This window comes from Ochotona princeps, chromosome 1 (assembly GCF_030435755.1).
Source record: "Ochotona princeps isolate mOchPri1 chromosome 1, mOchPri1.hap1, whole genome shotgun sequence".
NCBI lineage: Eukaryota > Metazoa > Chordata > Mammalia > Lagomorpha > Ochotonidae > Ochotona > Ochotona princeps.
This window is the reverse complement of record NC_080832.1, coordinates 34,110,914-34,137,298: the sequence shown is the minus strand read 5'-3', so window position 1 is coordinate 34,137,298 and position 26,385 is coordinate 34,110,914. Positions and strand designations below refer to the sequence as shown.

At 38.0% G+C, this 26,385-nt stretch overlaps 1 protein-coding gene across 4 annotated transcripts in view; it reads left to right on the top strand.

Moving 5' to 3' along the window:
• LAMA2 (laminin subunit alpha 2) overlaps positions 1-26,385 on the top strand; it is a 634,064-nt gene that overhangs the window by 437,528 nt on the left and 170,151 nt on the right. For 3 of the 4 annotated variants that reach the window (XM_058676547.1, XM_058676596.1, XM_058676722.1), the window contains 4 exons: positions 5,766-5,852; positions 9,432-9,625; positions 19,173-19,315; positions 23,012-23,110. In XM_058676547.1, coding sequence (XP_058532530.1) covers positions 5,766-5,852; positions 9,432-9,625; positions 19,173-19,315; positions 23,012-23,110 — 523 coding nt within the window. The remainder of the gene's footprint in view (positions 1-5,765; positions 5,853-9,431; positions 9,626-19,172; positions 19,316-23,011; positions 23,111-26,385) is intronic. The other variant, XM_058676658.1, reaches the window with a different exon arrangement.

Here is a 26,385-nt window from a genome sequence, read left to right as displayed (position 1 = left end):
ACAGAACTCAAATGTGTTAGTAATAGAGTTTGGAACATGGAGTTCATATAGAAATTGTCTGTTAAAGATAAAAAATGAATGAGAAGGGCCCTAATGGCTAAAATCCTCGCCTTGCACATGGAAGATTCCAGATGGGTGCCAGTTCATGTCCTGGCGGCCCCGCTTTCCCTCCAGCTCCCTCTTTGTGGCCTAGGAAAGCGGTCTAGGACAGTCTAAAGCCTTGGATCCTGAACCAGTGTGGGAGACCTGAAAGAGGTACCTGACTTCGAATTGATGCAGCTCTGGCTGTTGTGGACACTTGGGGAATAAATCAAAGGAGGAAATCTTCCTCTCTTTTTTCCTGTCTGTATATCTGACTTTCCAATAAAACATAAAAAACTAAAATGAATGAGAGAATTGAGGTGATATTGCAGAAATTTTTGAATACCAGTCCACAAAATTTGTATTTTGTGTAGTAAAGAAACACTTCAAGATTTTATTTAAACAGTTAATATGGTCAAAGCTGCAGTTTAAGAAGACTGTTATCATAGAATCTAGGACAATAAATTTAAACAGGAAAAGAAGAAAAGCATTACATTAGCCAAAGCAAGAGAAGATTGAAGCCAAATGTAGGTAATAGTGGCAAGAATGGAGACAAGGAGATAAATGTGAGGAAATTGTCAAACCCAGGAGTACAGATTCTGAATGAGATGTGATGGGTGAGAATCTAGGCAGAAGTTGGAGACTGAAATTATTAACCAGGTTGCCCTGCAAAATGATGGTGCCATAGCTATTAGAGAAACATGGGGTGAGCTGCTACAGAAGAAAGATACATTATGTTTCAAATACATCCTAATTGATGAGAATTGAAGTATGCAGATAGTTTCAGGAAATGGAAATAAGAGAATTGGAGGTGCAGATGAGAAAAGAGCTATGCTACTAATGAGGTTAAATTGCGTAAGATTTTCCAGGCTAGCGTTAATGCGAGCACAGGAAAAGCAGGAAACACATGATTTCCTATGTGAATAAAGCAAAACAGAATCCAGGGTCAAGGCAGGAGCATCCGGGGGAACGCAGGCATCTGAGCTCCTGCATCTAAGGGAGAGGGGGAGGTCTGTGAACGTGTATCAAATGAAGGTCTGTTAAGGGACCCCAAACAACATGGCAGCCATTAACCAGATGGGTCTTTGACAAACTTTGAAAATGATAGTGGAAATGGAGGTTAAAAGATATCTGTGGTAGTTTTCCAGAACCTCAAGAGTAAGAAGAAAGAGTACTATGTGATTGATGAATGGGAGCAATAGAGCTGAAATAGTTTTTGTTTTTTTATGATGTGTATAGTACACATAATTTTATACAAATGATCCAAATATCAAGATAAACTAGCCAATTCAATAGTTTTTAAACTTTCTGGTTATAGCACTGTGAGCAAATTTTTTTACATCATAACTCAGTATGTAAAAAATTACATCTATAGATATGGAAACATACTATATACTGTAACACATATTCATTTTATTATCTCATTTCTTAAAATTAAAACCCACTAAATCATTTTCATAGCCTACTACTTTGGTCATCTAGATTTAGATGTATGAACAAAGCAGACCAGTTTATGAAAAGAAGAGTTAAAATATGAAGTACAAAAGTAGGTCAGGGCAAAGAAGCACTTCTTTCAGAGATGTAGATAGAGATTCGAAGGCACAAATTGACAAAGCTGAGCTATCACATTTTAGTATCTCCATAAGGAAGATATGAATGATCCCTCGTTCACTTGTACAGCATTTGCTTACATCTTCATTATTGAGTATCAAGCCAATTATGTCAAAATCTGTAGGGTTGTGATGGAGCAGCAACATTCAAATGCCCTCAAAGGGTTTCTTCCCCCCAGAAGAAGTCTTAGCACAAGAAGCCTTCTGCAATCTAAACAACTCTATAGGCCTGCTGTCCTGCATTGCCTCCTGCAAGTAGACAAGGTTGGAGTTGCTTTTTCTTCCCTGCACATACTCAGCAGTCTTTGCTGTTGCTGTTCCCAAGACAATCCCTGTGAAATCCGATCTATTTTTAAAGGCCCAGTTGAGATGTCACTCTGACTGTAAAATATTTCCATAGCACAGCATGTCTTTTGTACTTTTTTTACACTCCTCATGCATTTAATCTCATGTCTTTATTTCAATCAAATGTTGCTTCAGAAATTATTTTTAGTGCTGAATTAAGCCTGTGATTATAGAGGAGATTGAAATTATATCTTTGCAAAAAATTAAAGAACAAAAGGGAAGGAAGGAGGAGGGTTGAGGGAAAAGGAAGCGGGAAGAAAGGAAGTATGCCTATCATCTTAGAACTGTACCTATGAAATACATGAAATCTGTTACCTTTATATTAGTAAAAATGAACAAAAGACATTAAACATTCACTAAAAAGAGGAAGGGGCAACATTGTGGTATACTGGGTAAAGACACCACATCCAATAATGGCATCCCATTTGGGTCAAAATTCATGTCCTGCCTGCTCCCCTTATGATCCAGCTCCCTGTCAATGACTGAGGAAAAACAGCAGAAGATAGCACAAATATTTAGGCTACTGCTACAAATTTGGAAACCTCAGGAGACACTCCTGTCTTCTGGTACCTGGCTTCAGCCTTGCTCAACCCTAGTCATTGCTGCCATCTGGGGAGTGAATCAGCACATGGAAAATATCTCTCCATCTCTGACTTTCAGATAAATAAATACATATTTTGCAAAAGAATTAAACATTTACTAAGTGTGCACTTTCCCCAACATTTTGAATAATAGATAAAGGATAAGAGTTCAGTCTTATTTTTAAACCTAAATGTCTTTCACACAAATTTTAAATTTTTTGAAGGTATAGAAACTGTTTTGTATATTCCTTTACTCAACAACTGTTCATAAGGACCCAACTCAACTCACAGTTCTTCATGCTGGGAATTTGTAAAAGAACAAAACAGTCCCCATTTGCTGCTCTCCTAAAGCTTGTATTTTTTTCAGTGTGGACAATGACCAAATACACATGTGATATAATATTGGGTATTACACCACAAAGGATTACAAAGGATTTTTGATCTTTGAGGATGACGGGACATCATATTAGTTACTTATGCAGGCAGTGGTCTCTACAAACATATGACTTGGAACGAGCCATGTAACTGTCCATAGATAAAAACAGCCCAACAGAAAAGCTAATGCACTGACCCAGAGACAGGTCCATGCTTGGCAATATACAAAGGGGCAAAGTGGCCAAAGCAGAATTAATGATGAGGAGGATGGCATGAAATGAATTCATCAGAGCATCAATGGGCATTTAAATGTGCTGAAGCCTGATGTGCTATCACAGGTCAACTGGTTAAAAATTACACAGTCATGGTACCAATGAATGCACCAGTGGTATTTGCAAATAGAATATAAGGATACTATAAAAACCTATGAAGAAAAATACAAGAATTCCCAGACTTTTTGTAGTATCCTTGTATATGTGGAGTGGGAGAGAAAAGACAGATTTGACACCACAGTTTTTGAGCAAATGGGAACATGGAGGTGTTCATTGAGGTGAGGAAAATATTCCAGAAAAGTCATGTGTGCTTTTCAAAGTGGAGTTCAGTTTTAGATATGCTAGACTAAAAAAGTGTTTAAAGTCCTTAAGATACAATTATGTCATTTGAAGAAGAGAGGTAAGGAAAAGTTGAAAACCACTGTGAAGCACAGACGTAAGAGATCAATGGTGTGCTATACATCCAGCAAAGGAAACAAAGAGGAAGCAATCCACAAACAGGGTAAAACCAGATGGTGGTTTGTGGGAAGAACATTTATTTCTGTAGAATCCACAGGGTATGACTCAGAGAACAGATTGGCATCAAGCACCACATGGAATGGTGGTGTTGTATAGCGGATAAAGCCGTAGCCTGCCACATCAGCATTCCATATGGGTGCCAATTTTAGTCTGGCTCCACTTCTGATTCATCTCCCTTCAAATGGCCTGGGAACGCAGCAGAAGATGGCCAAGTACATAGGCCTTGGTAGGAGACCAGAGAGAAACTCTTGCCCTGTGGCTTCAGTCTGGGCCTGCTCTGGCTGTTGTAGCCATCTGGGGAGTTCACTAGGGGATGGAAAATCTCTCTGTATTTCCCTCTCTCTGCAACTCCACCTTTCAAAATAAATAAAATAACTCTTTTTTAAAAAAATTACCTATCATAGGGGAATTTGAAGCAGAGCAACCAAACATACACATGAAAATTTCTGGGTGGACTGCCAGACAGGCTGAGAATGAGAGCAGAAAGGGTTAACTCTCACTTCAAGCAGGATGTTACTTTTACTTCCTACTTCATGTGACTCAAGGGGAAAAAATGTAATTCACCTTAATATCATAACTTTTAAAAGTTTCTACCAACTCTCCAAGGAGAATTGCTACATTCCTGCACAGTGCTTTCAGAAACTTTTAAAATTTGTTATTGAATGTTACATTTCTTGCCACTTTACAGCTTTACTATAGAGGAATGTAGCTTGTTGGTGTTGGCTCTGTCCAATTACACCTCAAATGTCTCAAATCTTTTTTTGGTGCCTATATATATATGTGAGTTGTGTGTCCATGTGTGTGAGCAGATGCACTCAGCAGCAAGCTCTGAACTAAAGAGCTAAAAACTTGAAAAAATGTGTCAATTATGAGTCTGTGGGTCTATTTTTGAAAAGGCAAACTGTAAATTGGTCGGATAATGAGCTACTGGGTATTAGTTCGATTTGTTCCCATGGTTTGCAAAGGTTAGTTTGTTACTCATTCGTCGAATATAGATTGAATACCTTGCAGGACAGTTGAAATAGGGTCCAGAAGATTTTTGGTCCTGGGCCATACTTCTTATTGCCTTTTCAGTATCAACTCACTTAGAAGTTCATCAAAATTAAAAAGGATCCTTTCAGAGTCACCTTCTACAATGGTCTGTTCCTCAGCGTACGATGCTATGGGAAGTTTAACCCAGTGGGTACATGGCTCTACTTACATCCGCCAGTTGTTTTTAATTGCTCAGAGCTGTTTGTTTGTACAGTTTAGTTGTCAAAAGTTTCCTTTATATTGTTAGAAAAACAAAGTCTTGAAAGAAGACCAGCTGGCTCTTATTACTAGTATTGGAATGAAAACACAGGACAAGTTATAGAACACCTAATTATTAGAAAAGACCTTAAAATAGCAAATATTCAGCTTTACGTAGAAAGCTTTCTCTTCTTTCCTCATACTAAATCATGTTACTTTGTGCTTAAAATATAGCTTGAAATCTGAATATGAATTTAAAAAGGAGTTATTTTATTCTAAGCAAAGCATTTATTCATACCATGTATTAAAGTGTCAGTGGCAATTTGGACTAGGTTTTTAGGAACAAATTATATAGCTTTTGTGCATGTTTTAATGGGACACATATTCAGTAATACCTATTTTTGTATTTGGCTCATGTGCATAAAACCAATTCATATTTTCTTTTGATTAATAACTAATAGGATCTTGCTAAATGTCTAACATTTCCCTGGCTGTTAGCTAATTATTAAAATTGTAAGATATTTATGTAATGCAAGGCATAGTTGATTCATCAAAGCAAATTTTACATGTTCACTATTAGTAGTATTTAACTGTGATACTGCACAAGAAGAACACCAGTAATTACAAATGCAGCCTTCGTCACCACCTAACGATCTATCCTAATAACTTTGATAATGACAGATGTGTTTGATTATTTTTTAAAAAGAACTCATCTAATGTATCTTTTACAATTTTGTATGTTGTTAATTCAGTTTCAGCCCTTCGTGTGTCATGCAAGGTCTGAATGACTACCGCTGCACGGCTTGTCCTCGGGGGTATGAAGGCCAGTACTGTGAAAGGTAACTTAAGCATGATTCAATCAAAGGACCCATTTTGAAGACTCTGATGCAGTCAGTATCCAAAGAATCTAACTTTTAAATCCAACGTCAGATAACACATCTATTGCTTAATATCATTAAGGTATACCTTAGAAATTAAACTCTTGTGTGAATTCTAGGGAACGAATCTTATGTAAACATTTTGATACACACACAATAATTTTAGCATGATTGGTAGCAGTGTAACGCAAGTTTTACAGGGATATGTGAGCTTAGCTTCATTCCACCAACTTCTCTGTTCCCCTCTTTATCATTTGCACATCAAAATGACTGATGCTTTATATAAAATTGCTACTGTGGCACTCACGTATTTAATGGACTTTGCTGATACTCTACCTCAGCACCTACAAGGCAAGCACCTCTTTAGTAGGAGGCACAAAACAGACCTGAAACTATTCCAATGACTCTTAGCGAACTAGTGCAAAGTCCTGCTTGTTTACCTCCAAACTAAAGAACCTGAAGATGCAATTTACATATTGAAGAGTATTCTTATTACATAGTAACGAGGGAGTACATTAATAAAGGCAACAAGAAAATAACCAAATGATGCTTAGGCCTTACAAATGCCAATGTAGTTAGAAATGTATAAATAAATTTTAAAATTATAAAATGTAGGGTACAAACAGTATATTCTACCTGAATGAAATTGACATTTTGAGACTGATTATTGTTTATAGTCAGTCTATATTTTGAGGGACGGTGAGTATTTTTTCTACTCTGCTATTTGTTGAGTTATTTAGCTAATGAATTGTTAAGTGTGTGGTTGTAAAGGGAACTGAAAAATTGCAAAATTTTTTAAGAAGAGCTGAAAGAGTGTAATGTGAGAACCATTAATTTGGTCCTAATTCTGGATTGTGAAATGCATGAAGTGTGATCACCTTATAAAAATAAGAGTAAAATAAATAAAATATATTACTAAATATGAGCTATAGGTGGTAATTCTAAGCATGGCATCTATTACTTGCATGTTCACATTCATAATGTCCATGTCAGCAGAAATTAGCAGTAGTTAAATAATTCACTGCAATGGGAAACTCAAATACTTCCATTGATTTTGAATATAATGTAATTTGAATATTTTATGTGCATGTTTATATATAAATTTGTTTCCACTAGTGTGTTTACCTATTTATGCTTAAACTAATAATCATTCATGCCCAAGTAAATGCCAGTAGGATAACGACTACAAGGATCTGTACAACAGGATTATCTGTAGTAATTTATGGAAAAAATGTTTTGTCATGTAGTTACATTAATAAACTGGAGTTACAACTATCTGCAAAAGCATGTGAATGCTGAAAGTTTATGCAGAAATGACAATCATTGTATTAAATCATAGCGATTCCAGAAAATTTATTTTTAATATCCATTTTAATCAATAAGGGCTGACAGTTCATATAGCTTATAGATGAACAGGCTTATACGTTTAATATCAATTGTGAGTGGTATGAATTGTTTTTGCAATTCTCCACTATTGTAATCGCTTTGCATCTGTCCTGGTGAACATATAAATAATCTGCTTAAATTTCTTTAAAAAAATACCATTCTTCACCTGATTTAGCCAAATATATTGGATCAAATTTTATTGTAACCTTCCAGATAAATTTGTTCTACTTCTGAGCTTTTAAACTGTTTAGATCACCTTCAGTTTAACCTAAACCCATCAACTGAAGGCTAAAACCACTTACATTTTTTAGTGTCCCTGTAATATAGAAGCCCCTCCTTATTTATCATCTTCATCATTCGTATAAGAGACAGAGAGAGAATATTCCTATTCATTGGTTCATTGCCCAAATGCCCATATATGTGTGAAATGATCCCAACAATTTGAGCCGCCACCATTGCTTCCAGGGTCCACATTATCAGGCAACTGCAAAAAAAACTAAGATACTTGGATGTTGGGGTGCTGTGTTCTCATATGTGGTTCTAACACCTTACCAAACACCTTCCCTTATTTAAGTGACATTTTTAATAGCAAGCAAACCCATAAATGCGTTTAAAAACTTGATTTTGTGGCAGGCTGTTCTTCTTGCTTTGCCTTTAGCACAAAATGAATTCACTTTAATCATCAACCATGCAAATTTTCTGCAGTCCCAGGCCACTACAATGCTCTAAGGTGTGGGCCTGTGGCATCACAGCTAACATACCACCTAGGATGCACATATCCTGTGACTGAGGTCCTGGTTTTGAGTTCAGACTCAGTTTCTGAATCTGACTTGCTGATAATGTGCATTCTCAGAAAATATAGTAGTTTTTCCAGTGGTTTGGCCCCTGGCATCTACTGGGAGGAAGAGGATTGATTTCCTATTTCAGACCTTCACCCAGCCCAATCCCAACTATGGTGAACATTTGGAAAGTGAACCCACCCATGGAAATTTCTCTCCTGTTCTCATTTTCATTCTCACTCTCACTTTCAAATAAATAAATATATAAATAAATAAGATTTAGAAACATTTTAAAACACCTGATCCTTTGATACATTTTGGTTCCGAAATCCTATTATTTTCCTCAACTTCCCCCAATACTTGTATGCAGGACAAAATCTAACGGTTGTATTTACACTAACCACATATATGTTTTTGTGACCACTCATGAATATTTCAATGAGAGACAGAAAATGTTTTTACACATTAAGCCAGGACAAGAGGAACTGCAGTACCACTATCAGCTTCTAATACTGTAACCCATAGTGATGTTAGGTGAATAAATGCGTGGATGGGTACAGGGTCATAAGTGGACTACATCTGGGGTTCATCCTATTGATTTCCGTTCTGTTTCTCAACTCAACCATGTGTATTTTATCTTTGTAATCCTACCCTTTACATATATACAACAAAAAAGTCCTAAAAATCTAATTATTTATCATTTAATCTATCCTTTTTCCTCATTAAAAAATTAATGGATTTTATATTTTTGCAGATTGGATCTCTGCAATACATAAGGTTAGAAAACCAGGAGTCAGTATATAATTTTATTCATACTTTAGATAGCAAATCTTTTAAAAGTTTACAGTCTAGAACAGAATTAGCAAAACTATGTTCCACAGGTCTAGTAATTCACAATCCATTCACAAGTAATTCTGGCTGACTGCCTGCCTCTAAATGATTCCTAACAAGTGGCTGATAACCACTGCTATAATTAAACATCTGCAGTCAGTTTAATGACAGGGAGCATTAAATCTGAACTAAAATAAAATAATTTTTGATAGCTCAAAAAGAATCTCATTCTTCCCATTTGGTATTGATAATCCACACTAGTTTCTGCTTCATTATTATGATGAAATATTGAATTCCATCATTGAAAGCCCCTTAATATCTATTTCTCTTTTACTACATCATGTTGCTTTAGCATCTAGATCTTCAGAGTGTAATATTATCGTCTGACATTTTATAGAACAGTTTTGCTGTCTCCTGGCCAATAATCTCCTGATGATCGGAATTTTGTTTTATAGGAAGCAAAACTCATACATTCAACAACAGCAACAATTTGGATACACGACTTGCTTTTAACCTCCTGCGTTTTGTTGCTGTTTTTATTTAGGTGTGCCGCTGGCTACACTGGCAGTCCCAGCAGCCCCGGAGGCTCCTGCCAAGAATGTGAGTGTGACCCCTACGGCTCACTGCCTGTGCCCTGTGACCCCGTCACAGGACTGTGCACGTGCCGACCCGGAGCCACGGGCAGGAAGTGTGACGGCTGCGAACACTGGCATGCACGCGAGGGCACGGAGTGTGTTTGTACGTATACTAACTTAGCTGGTACTTTTAGGCCTTGCTTCCCTTTCTGTCTCATCTGCAATAACAAAGACTTTCTTTTTTACAGTAGCTAGTGCTGCTTCTCGTTCTTTCTGACACTGTCTATCCACCTTCTGCTATTTGCCTGCTGTTCTTGTCTCCATCCTGCTGAGCCAAAAACAGCCGAGAACATCCTCAGCCTGTGCTAGCCAGTGCATTAACGACCTTCCACAAAACTCCTGCAGGTTTATTTTGTTTTATTTTATTTTAAATTTTACTTTTATTTTATTTCATTTTATTATTTTTGTCCATGCCAGGGTTGCATTTTTGCTAAAGTTCGTATTGCCTTTGTGATGGATTAAAGATCCACATATATTAAGTTTTTAGAATCCTCCCGAATCTGTAATCGGCTGAACTCACACGTTAAGCCTCGAATTAACACTGGCTTTTCTCTTTTCTTTCATGAAAATCCACCGGCATAACACTTCATCACTTTCTCTTCAACTACAGATCCTAGAAGTAGTAACAGGAAACTCAAGTAGTTCCGCTCTCGTGCCCAGTACATGGAGAGTTGGTTCTATATCGGTACATGCTAGCTCTCGTTTTTGAGTGGTAATGCCACACTGAAATCGGTAGTGAAATATGACTTTTGGATTTTATTTCAGTTCTAATCTAAATGAGTTTAGTTGAGGAGGGAAAATTGTACTTTAATATTCTTTTGCTAATAGAAATTTACTTCAGCCCCTTTTATTTCAACATTCACCTATTATTATGTATTCATGCATGCCAAATATTTCATGTTTTAACATCTTCCGTGTGTCTGAATATTAATAGCATTTTAATTAGAAGAATGTTTGTGTTCTCGTTTCATAAGAGTTAACCTCAAATGCTAAATCTAAACTTAAAAATGTGCCAAACAATTAAGACTGGGTATGTTTAGGAAGAAGAGACTTACATATTTTTTGTTTGTTTTTTAACCATACTTAGTGAAAATATATTAGAAATAAATGTCATACATTTAGAAAGTTCAGCTTTTGGTATAGGGATTATAATTTTTTACCAAATAAATGGAGTGGTTTAATGGTAATTAAAAAGTAGACCAACAAAGTATTCCATAATATTGCTTTCAAGTTAAATTATTAAGGCAGATATATTTTAACATATAAATCATGTATAGTTAATTTTAACATGAATACTAATTGAACATATTGTCAGCTTGATTAATTATTCAGAAATAAACCTTAAAATAGAAAAGTTATATTCAAGGTATATTAAAGAAATGAGTAAATGATACATTAACATCTAGGATGAACGAATTATGGAATCATTTCCTGAAAATGTTCTCAATAGGACTTTACATTTTTTATTTGCTAGTAGGCAAAGCTTTATATACATTTTGCATAACTTTATGCAGAAGGCTTTGCCTCTGTCATACCACTCTGTCGTCTGCAAATGCCCCGTGTATTACTAACAGGTGCTCCAGTTCCAGTGTAACTCCAGTGTTAGAATGCTTATTTGTGTTATTTTCTTTCATTGAGAAATCTGTAATCATACATTGCTTAACAATAGAGAAACATTCATAAACATATATTGTTAGGAGACTTTGTGGCTTGTGTGGACATCCCGGAGTGCACCTACACAAACTAAGAGGGCTGCCGTGCTGCCAGGAATCCGTTATTATGGGACCACAGCTGCACATGCCATCCACAGTTGACCAAAATACTGTTTTTCAGACAGAACATGACTGTGCATTTGCAACCATTGCACATGATATTCAGTCCAGTTGTCATGTTCCAGATAACGCTAATGTTATTCCAAAAGACTCAGTAACAGAGATGTTTCTTCTACAATAAAAATGTTCAATTATGGCATTGTTTTTACCTCCAGACCCCTTTTCTAAAAAAAACAATTTTTTTTTGCTATACTGGGCTGATTTTCCTTGTACTTCCTTATATGGAATTGATTTCCATTTCATTCTTGGAATATTTTCTGTTCTCTCTGTCTAAAGTGAACCCCAAGTATTGTTGCAAAAAGCTTCTTGAGACATGTCTACTTTTCTCATCTTCTAACATTTCTCCACTTGAAAAACTATGCCTGTAGTTCTATTAGAGTGACCTTGGTCAGAACTCAGTTAGAGTGGCCTTGCCCATGGCTGAGATGTGGTGCCTCACTTCAAATTGGCAAGCAACATCAAGGGGCAAGCAAGAACATAGTTCTGACTTATTCTCAATTCCCTTTCTAGGATACTGCCATGCTCTCAAGGTCAGTGAGACCAAGAGATCAAAGAATGAATTCTTAGATGTGCTTGATCTACAAGGCCGAAATTCTCATGTGCAGTGCAGTGGAATTTGTAAGACTTTAGCTTAGGCATTGGGGGAGGAAGCCTAGTTTTCATAAAAGGCTCCATATGTAGTGAGGGATATAGTCAGAGACATGTAGTGCTGTCTCATTAAAGAGACATCAGTTAACAGCGAATCTACTGGAATGTGAGGCACAATAATTAATTTTGCTCTCTTTTGTTAAAGCACTAGGAAACAATTTAAGTTTGGACCATAGCATAAACGAGCTAGCAGTGGTCGTCACATTATCCCAGTTCAAGTGCATACTCGGGGGGGGGGGGGGGGGAGGGAGGAGGAATCTCCCAAGTATATACATAGTATAAATTTAGCTTAAATTAGCTTAAATTAGTTCTTGTTTACCAAAGGTTATAAAATTCAGCTGAAGAGATTGAGCAACAAAGAATAAGTACAGAAATTGTTGAAGAACTCCCCAGTGGCCATGTAAGAGCCTGAGTGAAATTCACTGCTGCCAAGGTTATCAACTTGAACAAGTAGAGTCAGATCCTGGGCATAACTAAGCGGTAAATCTCTCAAGAATCTAGGTATTTCTGAAAGCTTGGCTGAAGCTTACCATTTCCAAGGCACTATGTTGAGCATTTAATATGTAGGTTCTTTTTCTTTTAATTCTTGAAACATCTGTATAAATTATTATCTCCGTAGGATGACTGGGGGAAAAAAGATAAAATAAATTTATGTACTTTAAGTGCCTTTTCAAAGTTCAGACTGAATTTTGACAAAGCTATGAATCACACCTAAGTCAGCCTTTTGAATCTTTCTTAAAAAAAAAAAGACTTATTTATTTTTTGAAAGGTCAGATACACAGAGAGGAGGAGAGACAGAGAGGAAGATCTTCCATCACTGATTCACTCGCCAGGAGCCAGGAGCCAGGAGCCTTTTCCTGATCTCCCACGCAGGGTCCCAAGGCTTTTGGCTGTCTTTGTTTTCCCGGGCCACAAGCAGGGAACTGGATGGGAAGTGAGGCTAATGCGGATACACGCATGTGTAAAGCAAGAGCTTTAGTCACTGTGCTACCATGCCAGACCCAAATCTAACTTTGTTAATCTCAATGTTGGCTATCACTCTAAAATGAAGTCACCATGTTTCACTCAGTGCCTTCAATGCTGAAGAAGTCAGTCCTTATTTTTTTCCTCTTTGCTTGGGCCCACATTATCTCCATGATGACTGAAAATAAAGTGAACTTAAAACATAACTGATTTAAAAATCTATTTAAGATCAATGAGGACATGTCATTTAATATACATTATAAATGACATCACAAGATGTATTATGTCTCTGCAGAAAACAAATTAAGTTTAGTAACTACTGGCAAGACAAAAACTCTATGCTGTATGTCTGAGATAGTGTTTTATAGATATCAAGTTGATGCTATTTTAATCATCGTTTATGAGGTATGTCTCATATATTAGTTTTGCTGCGGGTAGTCATATTTTTTATTATTAAATTTATTCATTAATTACATTGTGTTGTAATTTCATAGGAACTGGGATTTTCCCCACACTTCCCCACACCCTCCCCCCATGGTGGGTTCCTCCACCTTGTTGCGTAGCCATAGTTCAAGTTCAGTTGAGATTCCCTCTTAGCAAGCATATGCCAAGTATAGAGTCCTAAGAAAGCTATGGTTCATCTACTCCATGCAATACTACTCAGCTATTAAAAAAAGCAAAATGCAGTTCTTTGTGGCCAAATGGGCCAAACTGGAAACCATAATGCTAAGGGAAATGAGCCAATCCCAAAGGGTTAGATACCACATATTTGCTTTAATTTAAGAAGATATGATGTTATGCATAACATGTTATGTCATATTTTTTTAATTTGGTTTGTTTACCTATCTTCAAAAGTGATCATGAAGTGTCTTTAATATAAGAACTACAAAGACACTATTATAGTTACTGATAACAGGAAACAGATGCCACCAAAGATCTATATCTGTTGTGCAGAGGGTTTTATTATCATTAGAATACTTGGTCACTTATAACCAAAGATGATCACAAATGATGATCCTTATTTACGGGTTCAGGAACTAAATAGTAGAAAATGGTCATCACTGTAGTTAAGACAGAATGTTCTGTTCCAAAAGGTGACAGAAAAAAAAATCATCAGTGGACCTTCAGAAGCTTTTGATCAATCTATCATGAGGACCCTTTGTCCCAACTACCTAAATCTCATTCCTTTCTCTACCCCCGACTTAATTTTCCATTTTTCAGTCAATACATCTACTCAGGTTTTCCAGAATTCTAAAGCATGATATGCCTCTCGAATCCAGGTGGTGGGAAGTCTGTTAAAGCTGCTCACCATCATCTTCTTTACATCTTCCTATGCATCTACGTTATTAATAAAAGGCACTGAATTTCTTCTTGTCAAGCTGCTTAGCATTGGTGCAGCCTAAAAACACAGGTAACTGCAACTGTCACTTTTGTTCTACCTATATTTTTAAATGATTAAGCATCACTCTCCTGTGTGCACATCACATTGAACAAGCTGTTCTGTTAGCAGTTAAAGGAGTTGTAGAGTTGAAAGCTCATTCAGAGAAAGTTGATCAATGTGTCTCATTTTCAGAATGGCTTTATTGTAGGAGTAAACTTTACTTTGGCTACGATTTCCACTCAGGCTTAGCCTAAAAGGTTGATTGATCTTGACGAATAGTGGAATTATTTGATCTTACACTTGCAGGTCTATGGGGTAGGCTAACCTTTCCTTTCTCTGTGGCATTCCTGAAACAGTATGCAGATGTAAGGAAGTCCACTATTCTGGAGCAAGTGGAAGGTTTGAGTTCTTGCATGCCCCACATGAGGGTACTTCAAAAAGTTTGGGGAAAAGTGGAGTTAAGTACTAAGGTTATTTGACAGAAAAAAATGAAAAACCTTATGTATAAGGTAGTCATAGTACACATTTTCCGTGCACTTTTGAAAAATTTTTATGGCACTTGTGTGACATTATATAACATTTCTAAACATTTGAATCTGTAATATGGAAATAAAGTAGGATGGACATGTATGTAAAATATTTAAGCATAATAAGTGTTCAGTGAATTCTGAAATTAGTGGAAGAATTATTGTTAGAGACTCCCATTTTTCCCCACAGGCATAATGCTTAGCGCAGCCTCTCAGGTTCTGGCGCAGTGCTGTCTTTGCCTTGGGCTGAATGGGATTTACTGTGATTTCCTCCTATTCCAGGCTCTCCAAGTCACCAGAAACAACTTTCATGACACCTTATGTTTCTCTTTTCTTAAAATTCTTTATATGCATTACTTACGGATTCATATACACCCTGATCATAACTATTTCTTTCATGTGTGAATAAAGATATTAATAGCCCTTACCTCAAAGAATCGTAGAAATTGGATCAGATAATGATAGCAAAACATCACACTGCCTGCCATGTGATAAATGTTATGTAGGTGAAGATATTCACTCCTCCTGGTTCTGGTACTGACAGAATTTCCTGTTGATTTGTGAAGAGCTGCAACATCCGTGAACCATGGTGAACTTTCCATATTCATCATTTACAGGATGTATTCAACTACATAAACATAGCAACATGGTACATGGATAAATTCATCATCCTCAATGGAAGCCTCCAGAATACCACTCCCTCTATATATGGACATAACAGATTAAAAACTTTACAAAATCAAATTTAAAGATATTTATTAACAGATAATACCAAATAACTAAATCCCTTTTACTTATGTATAAAAATATGATATTCTAAAAATTACTTTCAGAGGGAGCCAAGAGAAAGAAATCTAAAAATCCTGATCTAAGGACCTACTAGAAATTTTCATGTAGAGAACATAAAACATGGATAAGAGTTTGTAAGTTTTATCTTTTGTATTTCGCTAGAGCATATAACACTTTTATCTTTACTGAAATGGCTAAGAACCTTGGCCTTTCCAAGAATACAGAATATACACATTCCAGTTTCAGCTTCTTATGCTTGCATGCTTTGTGTGAATTCTGTGTGATAGTGAGCCAGTGGTTACTATGCTTGGGGAATTCTGATGGAAATGCAATATTTTGTGCTAATTGCTAACAAAAAGATCTGTAACATTAGCTGTATGATATGCCTCTTACTTATGCCCAGCTATAATGATTTGAATTTAGTAATGCCTTTGTTAATATTAGACACAAATTTGTCCTGACATTTTTAATGGCAAAGGCTTGGAAACATTTAGTCATGTAAAATAGAATCATAGTCATGAAATATTTGCTTTTGCTCCCATGAATTTTAGGCAGGAATCATTTTACGGCCTTTTCTGTATTGTTGAATGAGGAGAATGGTTTGCAGAGGTTCTTTGGGGTCCTGATTATAAGCAAGATGTTAATTTACACTGAGCATTCACTGCACCCTTATCAAAGAACAGTTGTTTACATAATGTGAATATTCCACGTCTCTATACACTTGTCAGATCTTTCCTATCATGGTGAATTAAATTTGTTTTTAATTTGCATCCCATTTCCAATGTTTGTTGCCAGACACTTCAGACCTTTTGAGGGTAAATAAAAGTAGCTTGTGATATAAGTAAAATATTTTGTGTCAAAGTAAAACAGCAAGCCATTATGGAAAGGGCACATTTCCACATGTGTTTATCTTACTTGCATGAGTTAGAGACGTATGAAGGCTTTGAAAAAACTCCATGGCTGTAAATTTTGTAAGTATTTCTGACCGACTCAGACAGATGTTACTGGATTATTTGGAACACAATTAAAAACTTACTTTCACTTATGGAAATGTACTTGTTCTTATTCTCCAAAAACCAAATTCAGATAAGTTATGACATAAGTTAATAATAGACCTTCGACCAAAGAGATGTAAATGGAGTGTAGGAATCCTTGAAGGAGCAATTAAGTACATTTTCATTTCAACCCTGATGATGAGGAACCAAAACAGATGGGTAGGGGGTAGAATAAATGAGAGAAAAATCAGCATTCATCATACCTCTTGGCATTCTAGCTCAACAATTTGCTGTGTGGTGTATTATACTAAATCAGATCTACCTTTGCATTATATTCCTGGTTTATTGTCACATGAAGTAAAAACTGAGAAAACTGTCAGTACTTCCCATGGAAGTTTCTGGAACCATTCAGTAAAGAGACTCTAACCACATGATTATCAACAAACTGATTTACTCCTTCTTGGAAATAGGTTATGTATTATAAACAAATTAGAGGAAGGGCTAGCAACAGATTATTGAAAAATAGCCTGCCCTGAAGAAAACCTAATAAGGTATTATATTATCAAACATCTTTGAGAATCTGAGAAGTAAAAAAAAGAATTTCCTTTTTGGTGTCCTGGGAACACCTATCAAAAACACATGTTCACCTTAAATCAAATGGAATTTGTTTATAGGAAAGAATCCTTCAGTTTTTTGTAGTTTGGAATAAAATCAAGAACTGTTACTAATTCTTTTTTATCCTGTGAATTGCACCTTGAAAATCTCATCTGGTTTCATCCTGTAATATCACGCATGTGAAACTTGGGGAAGTGTGTTATCTGTTGCCATTCCAAAATTCAGCAGTTTGAAATGGCAACTGTGTATGTCCTCGCGGTTCTGTGGTGTAACAGTTTGGTCAATTTAGCACTTTATTGTTTCTACATTTTTACTCACTTTTTTTTAATGTAGACAGGCTTGCTCTGAATAATAATATGAAGCCATATTGCTGTCTTGTTACCAACTTTCTGTGAAATGCAGATCTCTTCTATTTTGGATGACAGAAGTATAAAAAATGTAGCTCTCACTAGAAATGCCCACTCCTACCTCCATTACTTCATTTCAATGAGCCAGAGAAGCATCAGGAGCTTGCAAGGCCCTGCAGGTAATGCTCCAGAGTTACAGGTGCAACCTGCAAGATGTAATTCATTAAAGCCCTGCTGGACCACTTTAATCCCTGTGCAAAGAGGTTGTAACTCACCTATACCTGCTGTCCTATCAAGAATTCACTCTCTGTACTAACCTCTTTGTTGACAAGCTCTAGTTAATGGCGCTCTCTCCCTTGAGCAGCTCAGGGGAGTGCTGCTTGGAGAACTAATTGAATTCTTGCCAATTTGGGGCATGATCCAGTACTGCTCTAAACACAGTATTGTCCATGTTGCCTGTTTTTCTTTCTTCTAGTGTTTGCACTTGTTTTTGCCTCTGCCTGCCGAATATAAGACTGATTATAACTGTATACATGATACATTTCAAAAATATGACAGCATGTGCTACTTGGCATGAGGAAACATTATTATGCAACTTAAAACTGTAAATGTTCAAGGTGAAATGTGTATATATTTCTAATTCTCCCCAAAAGTCCAATTATGAGAATCATGTGATATTGAAGAGACTTTTTTGTACCAGCGCCAGTCCACCATCATAAGACTTGAATAGGTCTTTTCAGATCGTTGAAAGTTTATAGGAATGATGTTAACATTCTTGGATACTTAGAGAACAATTTTTTATCATCCTTTGCAATTGCTTGTCTTCAAGCCTGGGTAAGGTTCAACATCAAAGTAGGGATTTGTGGCACTGCATCTAATCACTGAAGACAATGTGCTAAAGGGCTGCTGAGAAGAGTTGGCAAATAAATAAGTACATAGCAAGAGAAACAAATCACTAATTAGGAGGAGGTTTTCTTTTCGCTTACAGCATTCTTCTCAATAGGTAGCAGGCTATTAATTGGTGCAATTTTGATTGTGTAATACATTAAGCATGGAAAGGCCGTGTGGCTGCACTCTGCAGTGCAGCCCCTTGGTGACCCGCACGTTCGTGTGTATCATTAGACTCTAGAATGTGTTTTGCTCCAAATTTACAAATTTTCTTCAGGTTAATGATGGATTTGCTTGGGGGGGCTTTGCAGTTTTATGTTCTAAGTTTGACCTCACCTTTAATTCTTCTGAGAAATACCTTTTTCTTCATATTTTCTTTTCCTTTTTAGCTCTTCAGTTTACAACATGCTCTGTATTTCAGATTCAAGGTGGCAGGCATGTCTATTCTCCTGTTCCCCTCATCTCTTCTCAACTGTCAGTCATTTGGCAGCATTAGTTGTCTGATAGAGTAACACTGTGTTTCACAGAAACATAGATCATGAAGAACTTCTAAGCGGGGCGGGGGGAGGCTGGAGAGGAAAGAAGAACTTTAAGGCTGAAATTTCCAAACATTTCCCTTGGATGTTTGGTGGAAATAACTCTTCATTGTCATTTTCCTTTCCCAGTTTGTGGTGACGAATGCACGGGCCTCCTTCTTGGGGACTTGGCTCGCCTGGAGCAGGCAGTAATGACCATCAACCTCACCGGCCCACTGCCTGCCCCATATAAAATGCTGTACAGTATTGAAAATACAACTCAGGAGCTAAAGGTAGGTTGCTGTGGGTAACAATTATAGCTGGGCACACGATGACAAAACTACCCAAGGGTATTGGACAGTTTTGCTAATAGTCCTTATGTTGTCCCAAATAAAGAGAAGCAGCTGTTATAAATGTTCACAGACTTTCCAAACCAGTGTATTTCAAACTTGAAACTTTAATATACAGATTTCCATTAAAGGAAAAAATGTCTCATGTACCACCCCACCCCCAGTGTTTGGGCTAAATCAGTTTTGTTACATTACTTAAATATGTACAAACATAAAATCAGGTATGAGCTCCTTATACTTATAGCGCCATAAAATCAAAACAAATTAATCCTCACACAAGCCTAAAAAACCAATAAAATTCAAATTAAAAATATCAATCTAAAGTAATATGATTTTGGCTGAAGGTGAATTGCTGCTTACAACACAAATATGATATTGACTCCTTGCATGGGGGTTCTTTAATGATCAGGTGATATGTGGTAACTGTTTTCTCTCCACATTTGAACTACAGAGCCCCTTGCATGGGGTTTTGAAATGACCTTTGACATCACTTAGCAAATACAGGTGAGTTAGGAGCTTAGTTTGCCATATGGTCAAGAATTTATGCAAATGTAGACAGAGATGGGCCGTCAGATTGGTCTCTCGGGCACTTTTCATTTCACCTAATCATAAGTGATAGAAACATATTAATGTTTACAGCTGTCCTCAAACTGAAAAAAGATTCAAATTTTGTACTAAAGAAATGCTAAACCTTTAAAGATACTTCAGCCAGCACTAATTTGACAAACATTATTTTAAAACATTTGTAAATCTTTGGATAACTAACAGGATGGGAAGAAATGCCAGGAAGTTAGGGTTGCCTCATCTTACGAAAAATTGCCAGGTGACTATCAGTGGATTATCAGCCATTTATTGAGAAATTATAACTGTATTTTCCAAAGACTTAGAGAAATGTCTGTGGCCATCTCATGACTCAGATAATACCACAATTCTCTCAGGAAGCTTAAAGCCTATGGAATTTAAAAAATAATTGTTAAATTATCACACAATTACCTGAAATGCATAATGTTGTGCTGTATAAAGAGTGGAAGTACGGTGAGGTACAAAGGTTGCAGAGGTCAGTAAGAGTCAGAGGAACTGGGGAGGGCATCATCAATGAGAATGGGGTTTCTGTTATAACTTGAAGAATAGGCAAAATTTCAAACGTCTGAGGATTGAGTGAGGCCTAAAGAAAGCAAGTTAAGATTTACTGCTTGTTATTAACAGAAGCTCTCCTAGGAGGAGTAGTCCCAGAGCCTTTACAGTGTTATTACACCTATTTTCCAAAAGAAACCAATACTGATAATAACAAGAGAAACATTTAAGGTAAAGTCAGCAATTAATGCAGGTCTTATATGGGTTTTCATTCATAATGTGTGCTGAAACTCCAAGAAGAAAGAAAGGAGCTATCCTGGACTTATCCTCCATAAATCACATAATCAGGTACTGACTCCTGGAGTCTTTTCAGGCTGCTGGGGTAAAATACCATCACTGCGGTGGCTTAGAAGGCTTGTTTGTGCAGGTGGTGGTCCTGGTGCGTACCCAGAGGGTAGCGGAGGACAGACAGGCTCCTGGGGGCCACCTTCATTAGAGTATAAACCCAGTCAAGATGGCTTCATCTTCAAGATCCAAATACTTCCCAGAGGCCCTGCTTTGTAATACTACCACCCAGTATTTCAATGTGAATATGAGGAAGGTGCAACCATTCCCTACCCGTGGCAAATCCCATGCCCCTCTGTGATGGCACTCTGTAATATAGCCTTTGGGCTACTCAGTGTTATACTCAGACATGCGATATCCTCTCCCCATGCTTGGAGACAGGGAAAAAGGCAGACATTTGCATGCTCTTACCAGAAACCAAATCGGTGGGCATTTTGATCTTGATCTTGGATTTCTCATTTTTGAGAACTATGAAGAAATATGCCAATAAACTCTTCAGACTGTGATATTTTGTTAGAGTGGCCTGAGCTAAAACAGAAATACAGCATTATTTGTGTGGTCCAGGATGGGAAATTGAGGCATAGAGAAACTGTCAGGCTACAATCACAAGGCTACTGAGTGTAGAACATGGATTGGAATAGAGATAATAAAACTTTGGGGCGTGTGAGAATACAAGTACTTTGCATAGCTCACCTGTGTCTTGCATGGCAGTCCCAGACAGACAGAGGTGGGTCTCCTTCACCCACATTAGTGCTTAGACGTGCTTCTGAATTGCCCTTTGGACAGGCACAGAGGCAGAGGTGTGCCTGAGGTCTGCCTCACAGACATTAAACACCAGGTCTGCTCGTGAGAGATAAGCCTGGAGACTTACACGGTGCAGGCTGGCACGGAATCACATCCTTGAAAGCCTAGCAGGGGAGTCTGAGTTGACCTTGTCATCCAGTATTCAGCAGAATTTCAGAAAGAGGATGCCGAGCAGGTTTTTTTGTTTGTTTTGTTTTTTTGTACATGGAGAGGAAGAAACATGGATACTAAATTTAAAAACCAAGCATTGCAGTTCCAATTCCTCTGAAGGAGAAAACCCTGAATAACAAAGAGATTCTAATTTATGTCCGCAATCTAAGCCAAGGGTTCAGTCACCAACCTCCTTGGGTTTTGATCACAATCACATTGGTTTTCCTGTATTTCCATGTTTGTTTCTATGTTCTTCCTCCATACTTCATTTGATATTTGGACACTTACTTCAGTTCCCATGATATTTAAAGAATCTCATTAACCTCCTTGGTCAGTTCTTTTACCTGTGAGTGCCCTCAAGTTCCAGTCAAAATCAGCACAGATACACATGTAAAAGAACAGAGATGCATGTATTAACTAGTTGCAGTACCATTTATTGTGCACAACAGGAGTTACGGAACTAGTTAGTAGAGGTGTTAGCAATAATACAGTATCAGGGCTTATGCTAGTCAATTTGAAGGGAAGATTGAGGAAGCAGGGGATTGTGCTGGAATGGATGCTATAAGGAATGGAAAGAAGTCTCTACCTGAGAATTCTAACATCATCTAGAAGGGAGCGATAGACTAGGGTTAAAGAGGCAGTGGATACCCTTATTGACCAGGAAATGTGGAATTTTGTCTGGGCTCACGCTAGAATGCAGAGTGGTCACATTTTGTTTCTGTCACTCTCAGCGGTGACCCTATCTGCTGTTAGTGCCCTGTGAGGTCGTTTCCATGTTCAACAGAAAACGAACATGGCCAGCTGTGACAAACTGAAGCCAGCCCCGTGACTTAGGGCCCTGCCTTACGGTCCCTATATAGAGCACGGCCGTTTCTTTCTTGTCTGTAAATTCTGTCCATTGAGTGGAGGGGAAGCTCCAGGAATCTAAGAATTCATAACAACTCAACCCCTACTGGCTGTGTCATCTTATAAGGAATTTTAATCCTCTTCAGGTCAGTTTATTCCTCCACAAATGTGTCGGCGCCGAAATCACAGAGTTTCTTAAGATTTAAATGAAAAGCAGATCGACACAAACAAAAAGCCTGAGTACATCAAAATTTCCCAATAAATCACGACAATTGCATCCAATTCCCAATTGAAATATTTTCTGCTCTCCTGTGATATGAGAAGGTTTAGTTCTTTGGTAAATAGGGGAAATTTTTCTGTGGAGCTCTTGAGTGTCACAACACATTTACTAAAATATGTATGAAATACTGTCTTTTACAGCACTTACTCTCGCCACAGCGCGCCCCGGAGAGGCTTGCTACCTTGGCAGAGGGGGATCTGAACACACTGGTGATGGAAATGAATGAGTTGCTGACCAGGGTAAGTGGGCAAACTCCTAAAACAGATCTCAAGAATGTCCTTAGAGTTTAGGAAAATTGGGCCTCAAAGTTCAAAATGCAAATCTTGTTCTTTCTGATTCCCACTTGGGCTCATGCAATAGACGGAGTAGAGCTTGCTGCTTCTACTTCAAATCAAATCCCAGAACCCAGCAGATTTATTAACAAGTTGGTTGAGGTCCTTGGGCATCTTCAATGTCAATAGCTAAAAATATCATAGTGACTGTGCCTTTTGAGAACTTTATCCTGTAGGTACCTTGCTAAAGTTTTTTAATCACTAATAAATTTCAGAAGCACTGTCCTTGATTGTGTAAAGAAAAGCCAATGAAAATGTGTGTCTCTTTGATCTCCTCCCAGGAGCTTTGCATTTGTATAGAAATCCAGTCTAAATCAGTACTCCTACACAAAAGAGGAAAGTCATTATGGTGAAAAAGAAAATCCCAAGCATTCAAGGCACTTTTAAAAGTCAGAATGTGAAGTCCATTTTGCATTTAAGATATAGGGAGTTTTCAATTTTGGAAATCCACAAGACAGGGTGTTAAGGTTCTTTTTGCTAGAGAATGAAGAAAACAGCATAAAGCCCGCCATCTTGTGGTCAGAGTTATGCGTGACAGGGAGACAAAACCTACGAAGTAAAGATCCATTTGATTATCTTAAAGGCTTTACATGATGAGGAGTCTTGCAGCCATGAAGTTCCTAGCGATTTCCTCAGCTACTTTAAATTTTAAAGACTAGCTGCTTACGCCATTATCGTGATGTGAATAATGGTCATACGATTTTCTAAGTTCAGGGACCTAAATAGTACCAATTTCTTACGATTCCCACTGGCCCAGGACTTTCCTACATAACCTGCTGCTGTTATGAAAAAAATTTCCACAGGGAAATCAACTGGCTTCTGAGTACAGAATGTTAAACAACAGCCCTGATATCACAAATAGCCTGCTAAACACTCTTAAGAATTTCACTCCAAATCTCAACTGAATTTGAACTATAATACTGCAACAAGGTGGAGGAATCCACCGTGGGGGGAAGGATTGGGGAGGGTGGGGGAATCCCAGAGCCTATGAAGCTGTGTCACATAATGCAATGTAATTAATAAAAAAAAAAGAATTTCACTCCAGCAATGTAGACTGTGTAGATAGAAAACAGAAGTCTTACCAGATATTTTTGGACACTGAATTAAGGTGCCAGTGTAGCTCTCATTAGCTTAATATTTAATAATTTTATGTTGTTTACATAACTGTTGCTACAGAATTTTAAATGGCCCATGACAAAATACACAAGCCATGTTAAGTGTTGGCAATTAAAAAATATTAATAAGGCTCTGTTTTCCAGGAGATTTGAGTCGTTTGTGTGTTTAAGTGTGCAGGTATATAAAGGACAGTATGAAACATTTTCATGCAAATACATTACAAACAGCAAGGAGACAAAAAATGTTATACAATATATGAAAAAAAATTAATATACTTGTACTCAGAAAAAAATTCCTTAAAACAGGAGGCATTTTATTCATTCGTTTATTTTTTAATCAGTGGCTGTGTCAGGCTGTATGTTCTATGATAAATTCTAGGGGAAGAAATATAGGCAACTGAGTCGCCATTGAGCGTCTTGTAGCCCAGAGATCTGTGCCTGGAGACTCACGACCTATTTCAGTGTGAGTGTCCGATCTTGTTTAGGTCAACGCCTATTACCTGATAATCTCCAAAAGATTCTTCCAGACTAATTTTTTAAAACCAATTCATTCATTATATTTATTGACAGACTAACTTTTTTGAAAGATTTATTTATTTTGATTGGAAAGGCGGTTACACAGAGAGGAGAGACAGAGAGGAAGTTCTTCCGTCCAATGATTCACTCCCAAGCGGCCGCAACAGCTGGAGCTGAGCCAGTCTGAAGCCGGGAACCAGGAACTTTTTCCGGATCTCCCACACGGGTGCAGGGTCCCAATGCATTGGGCCGTCCTCAACTGCTTTCCCAGGCCACAAGCAGGGAGCTGGATGGAGGTGGGGCTGCTGGGATTAGAACCAGCGCCCATATGGGATCCCGCAGCGTGTGCACGGCAAGGACCTTAGCCACTAGGCCATCGCGCTGGGTCCGACAGACTAATTTTTTTTTTAATTTTTTTATTTTTTAATAATCTTACTTAGTTGATTAGGGAACAAAGGGTCAAGGGCTACAGGGTGAAAGTGGGTAATACCATTGTTTCCACACCAATATCATTTTTCCCTGTATCTGGGGTGAGGGAAAAAAAGGGAAAAGCCCCACCCAACCTCCCACCCATCCCAGATCCCCAACGGGAGGCGCGCTCTGAGGGTCCTGCTCATACAGTTTTGATAGTTCATCAGTTCCGGATTGCTGCCAATCTCTCAGTTCCAATCGCAATGAACCCTATTCAGAGTCCACTGGCTGACAGTCTCTTAATGGTTGGGGTTCTAAGATCAGCAGTTCAGTTGGAGGGATCTCCAAAGAAACTTCGTCTGAGATGATCCCAGGCCTGATTCTTGCGCGAGTTTGCTAGTACAGAGTCCGACACCGTCCGTCACACCAATCAGCTTATGCACATGCTGGTCGTTGGGATTGCTGGGTTCATTCTGTTTCCAGCCCTGTCTTCCTCGTGAACCAGCGGATGTTGTAGTCCAGTTCGATCCTGCCCGCTTCATACTCGGTCCTCACGCAAACCAGTTGGAGCTGCAGCCTAGTTGGGGCGACTCCCCATAACCCCCACCCGTTCTGCCCCCTACCCTGGTTCCCATGCTTGCCAGTACGCACCGCAGGTTTGTCGAGTCTGTCCCACATCCCGTTTAGCTCTCGCACATGTCGATGGGCATTGAAGCCCAGCTCAACCCAACCAACCTACTATCCAGCCCACCCACCTACCGGCAGGTGCCCTTCTGTATAGCCACCCATGCCCCTGTCCTGGTGTTCGTGATGTCCAATGAGAGTCCGTCAGACTAATTTTCAAAAGTAGACTTTCAGAATAGCTTTAAGAGTAAAATTAATTGGAAAGTATAGTGTTCCTGTCAACCTCTTACCTGCTTACACACACACACCCCTACCTCACTTACTAAGCTCCCTACCAGAGTAGTACTTGTTATAATCAATGCAACTACATATATACATTGCTGTTACCCAAAATCCGCTTGTTAGTCTGGGTTCATTGTTGTTATTGTGTATTCTATGAATGTTGATACCAATACAGTCTTTGTCACTTCACTGCCCTAAAAATATCTTAGCCATACATCCACCCCCCCGCCATAG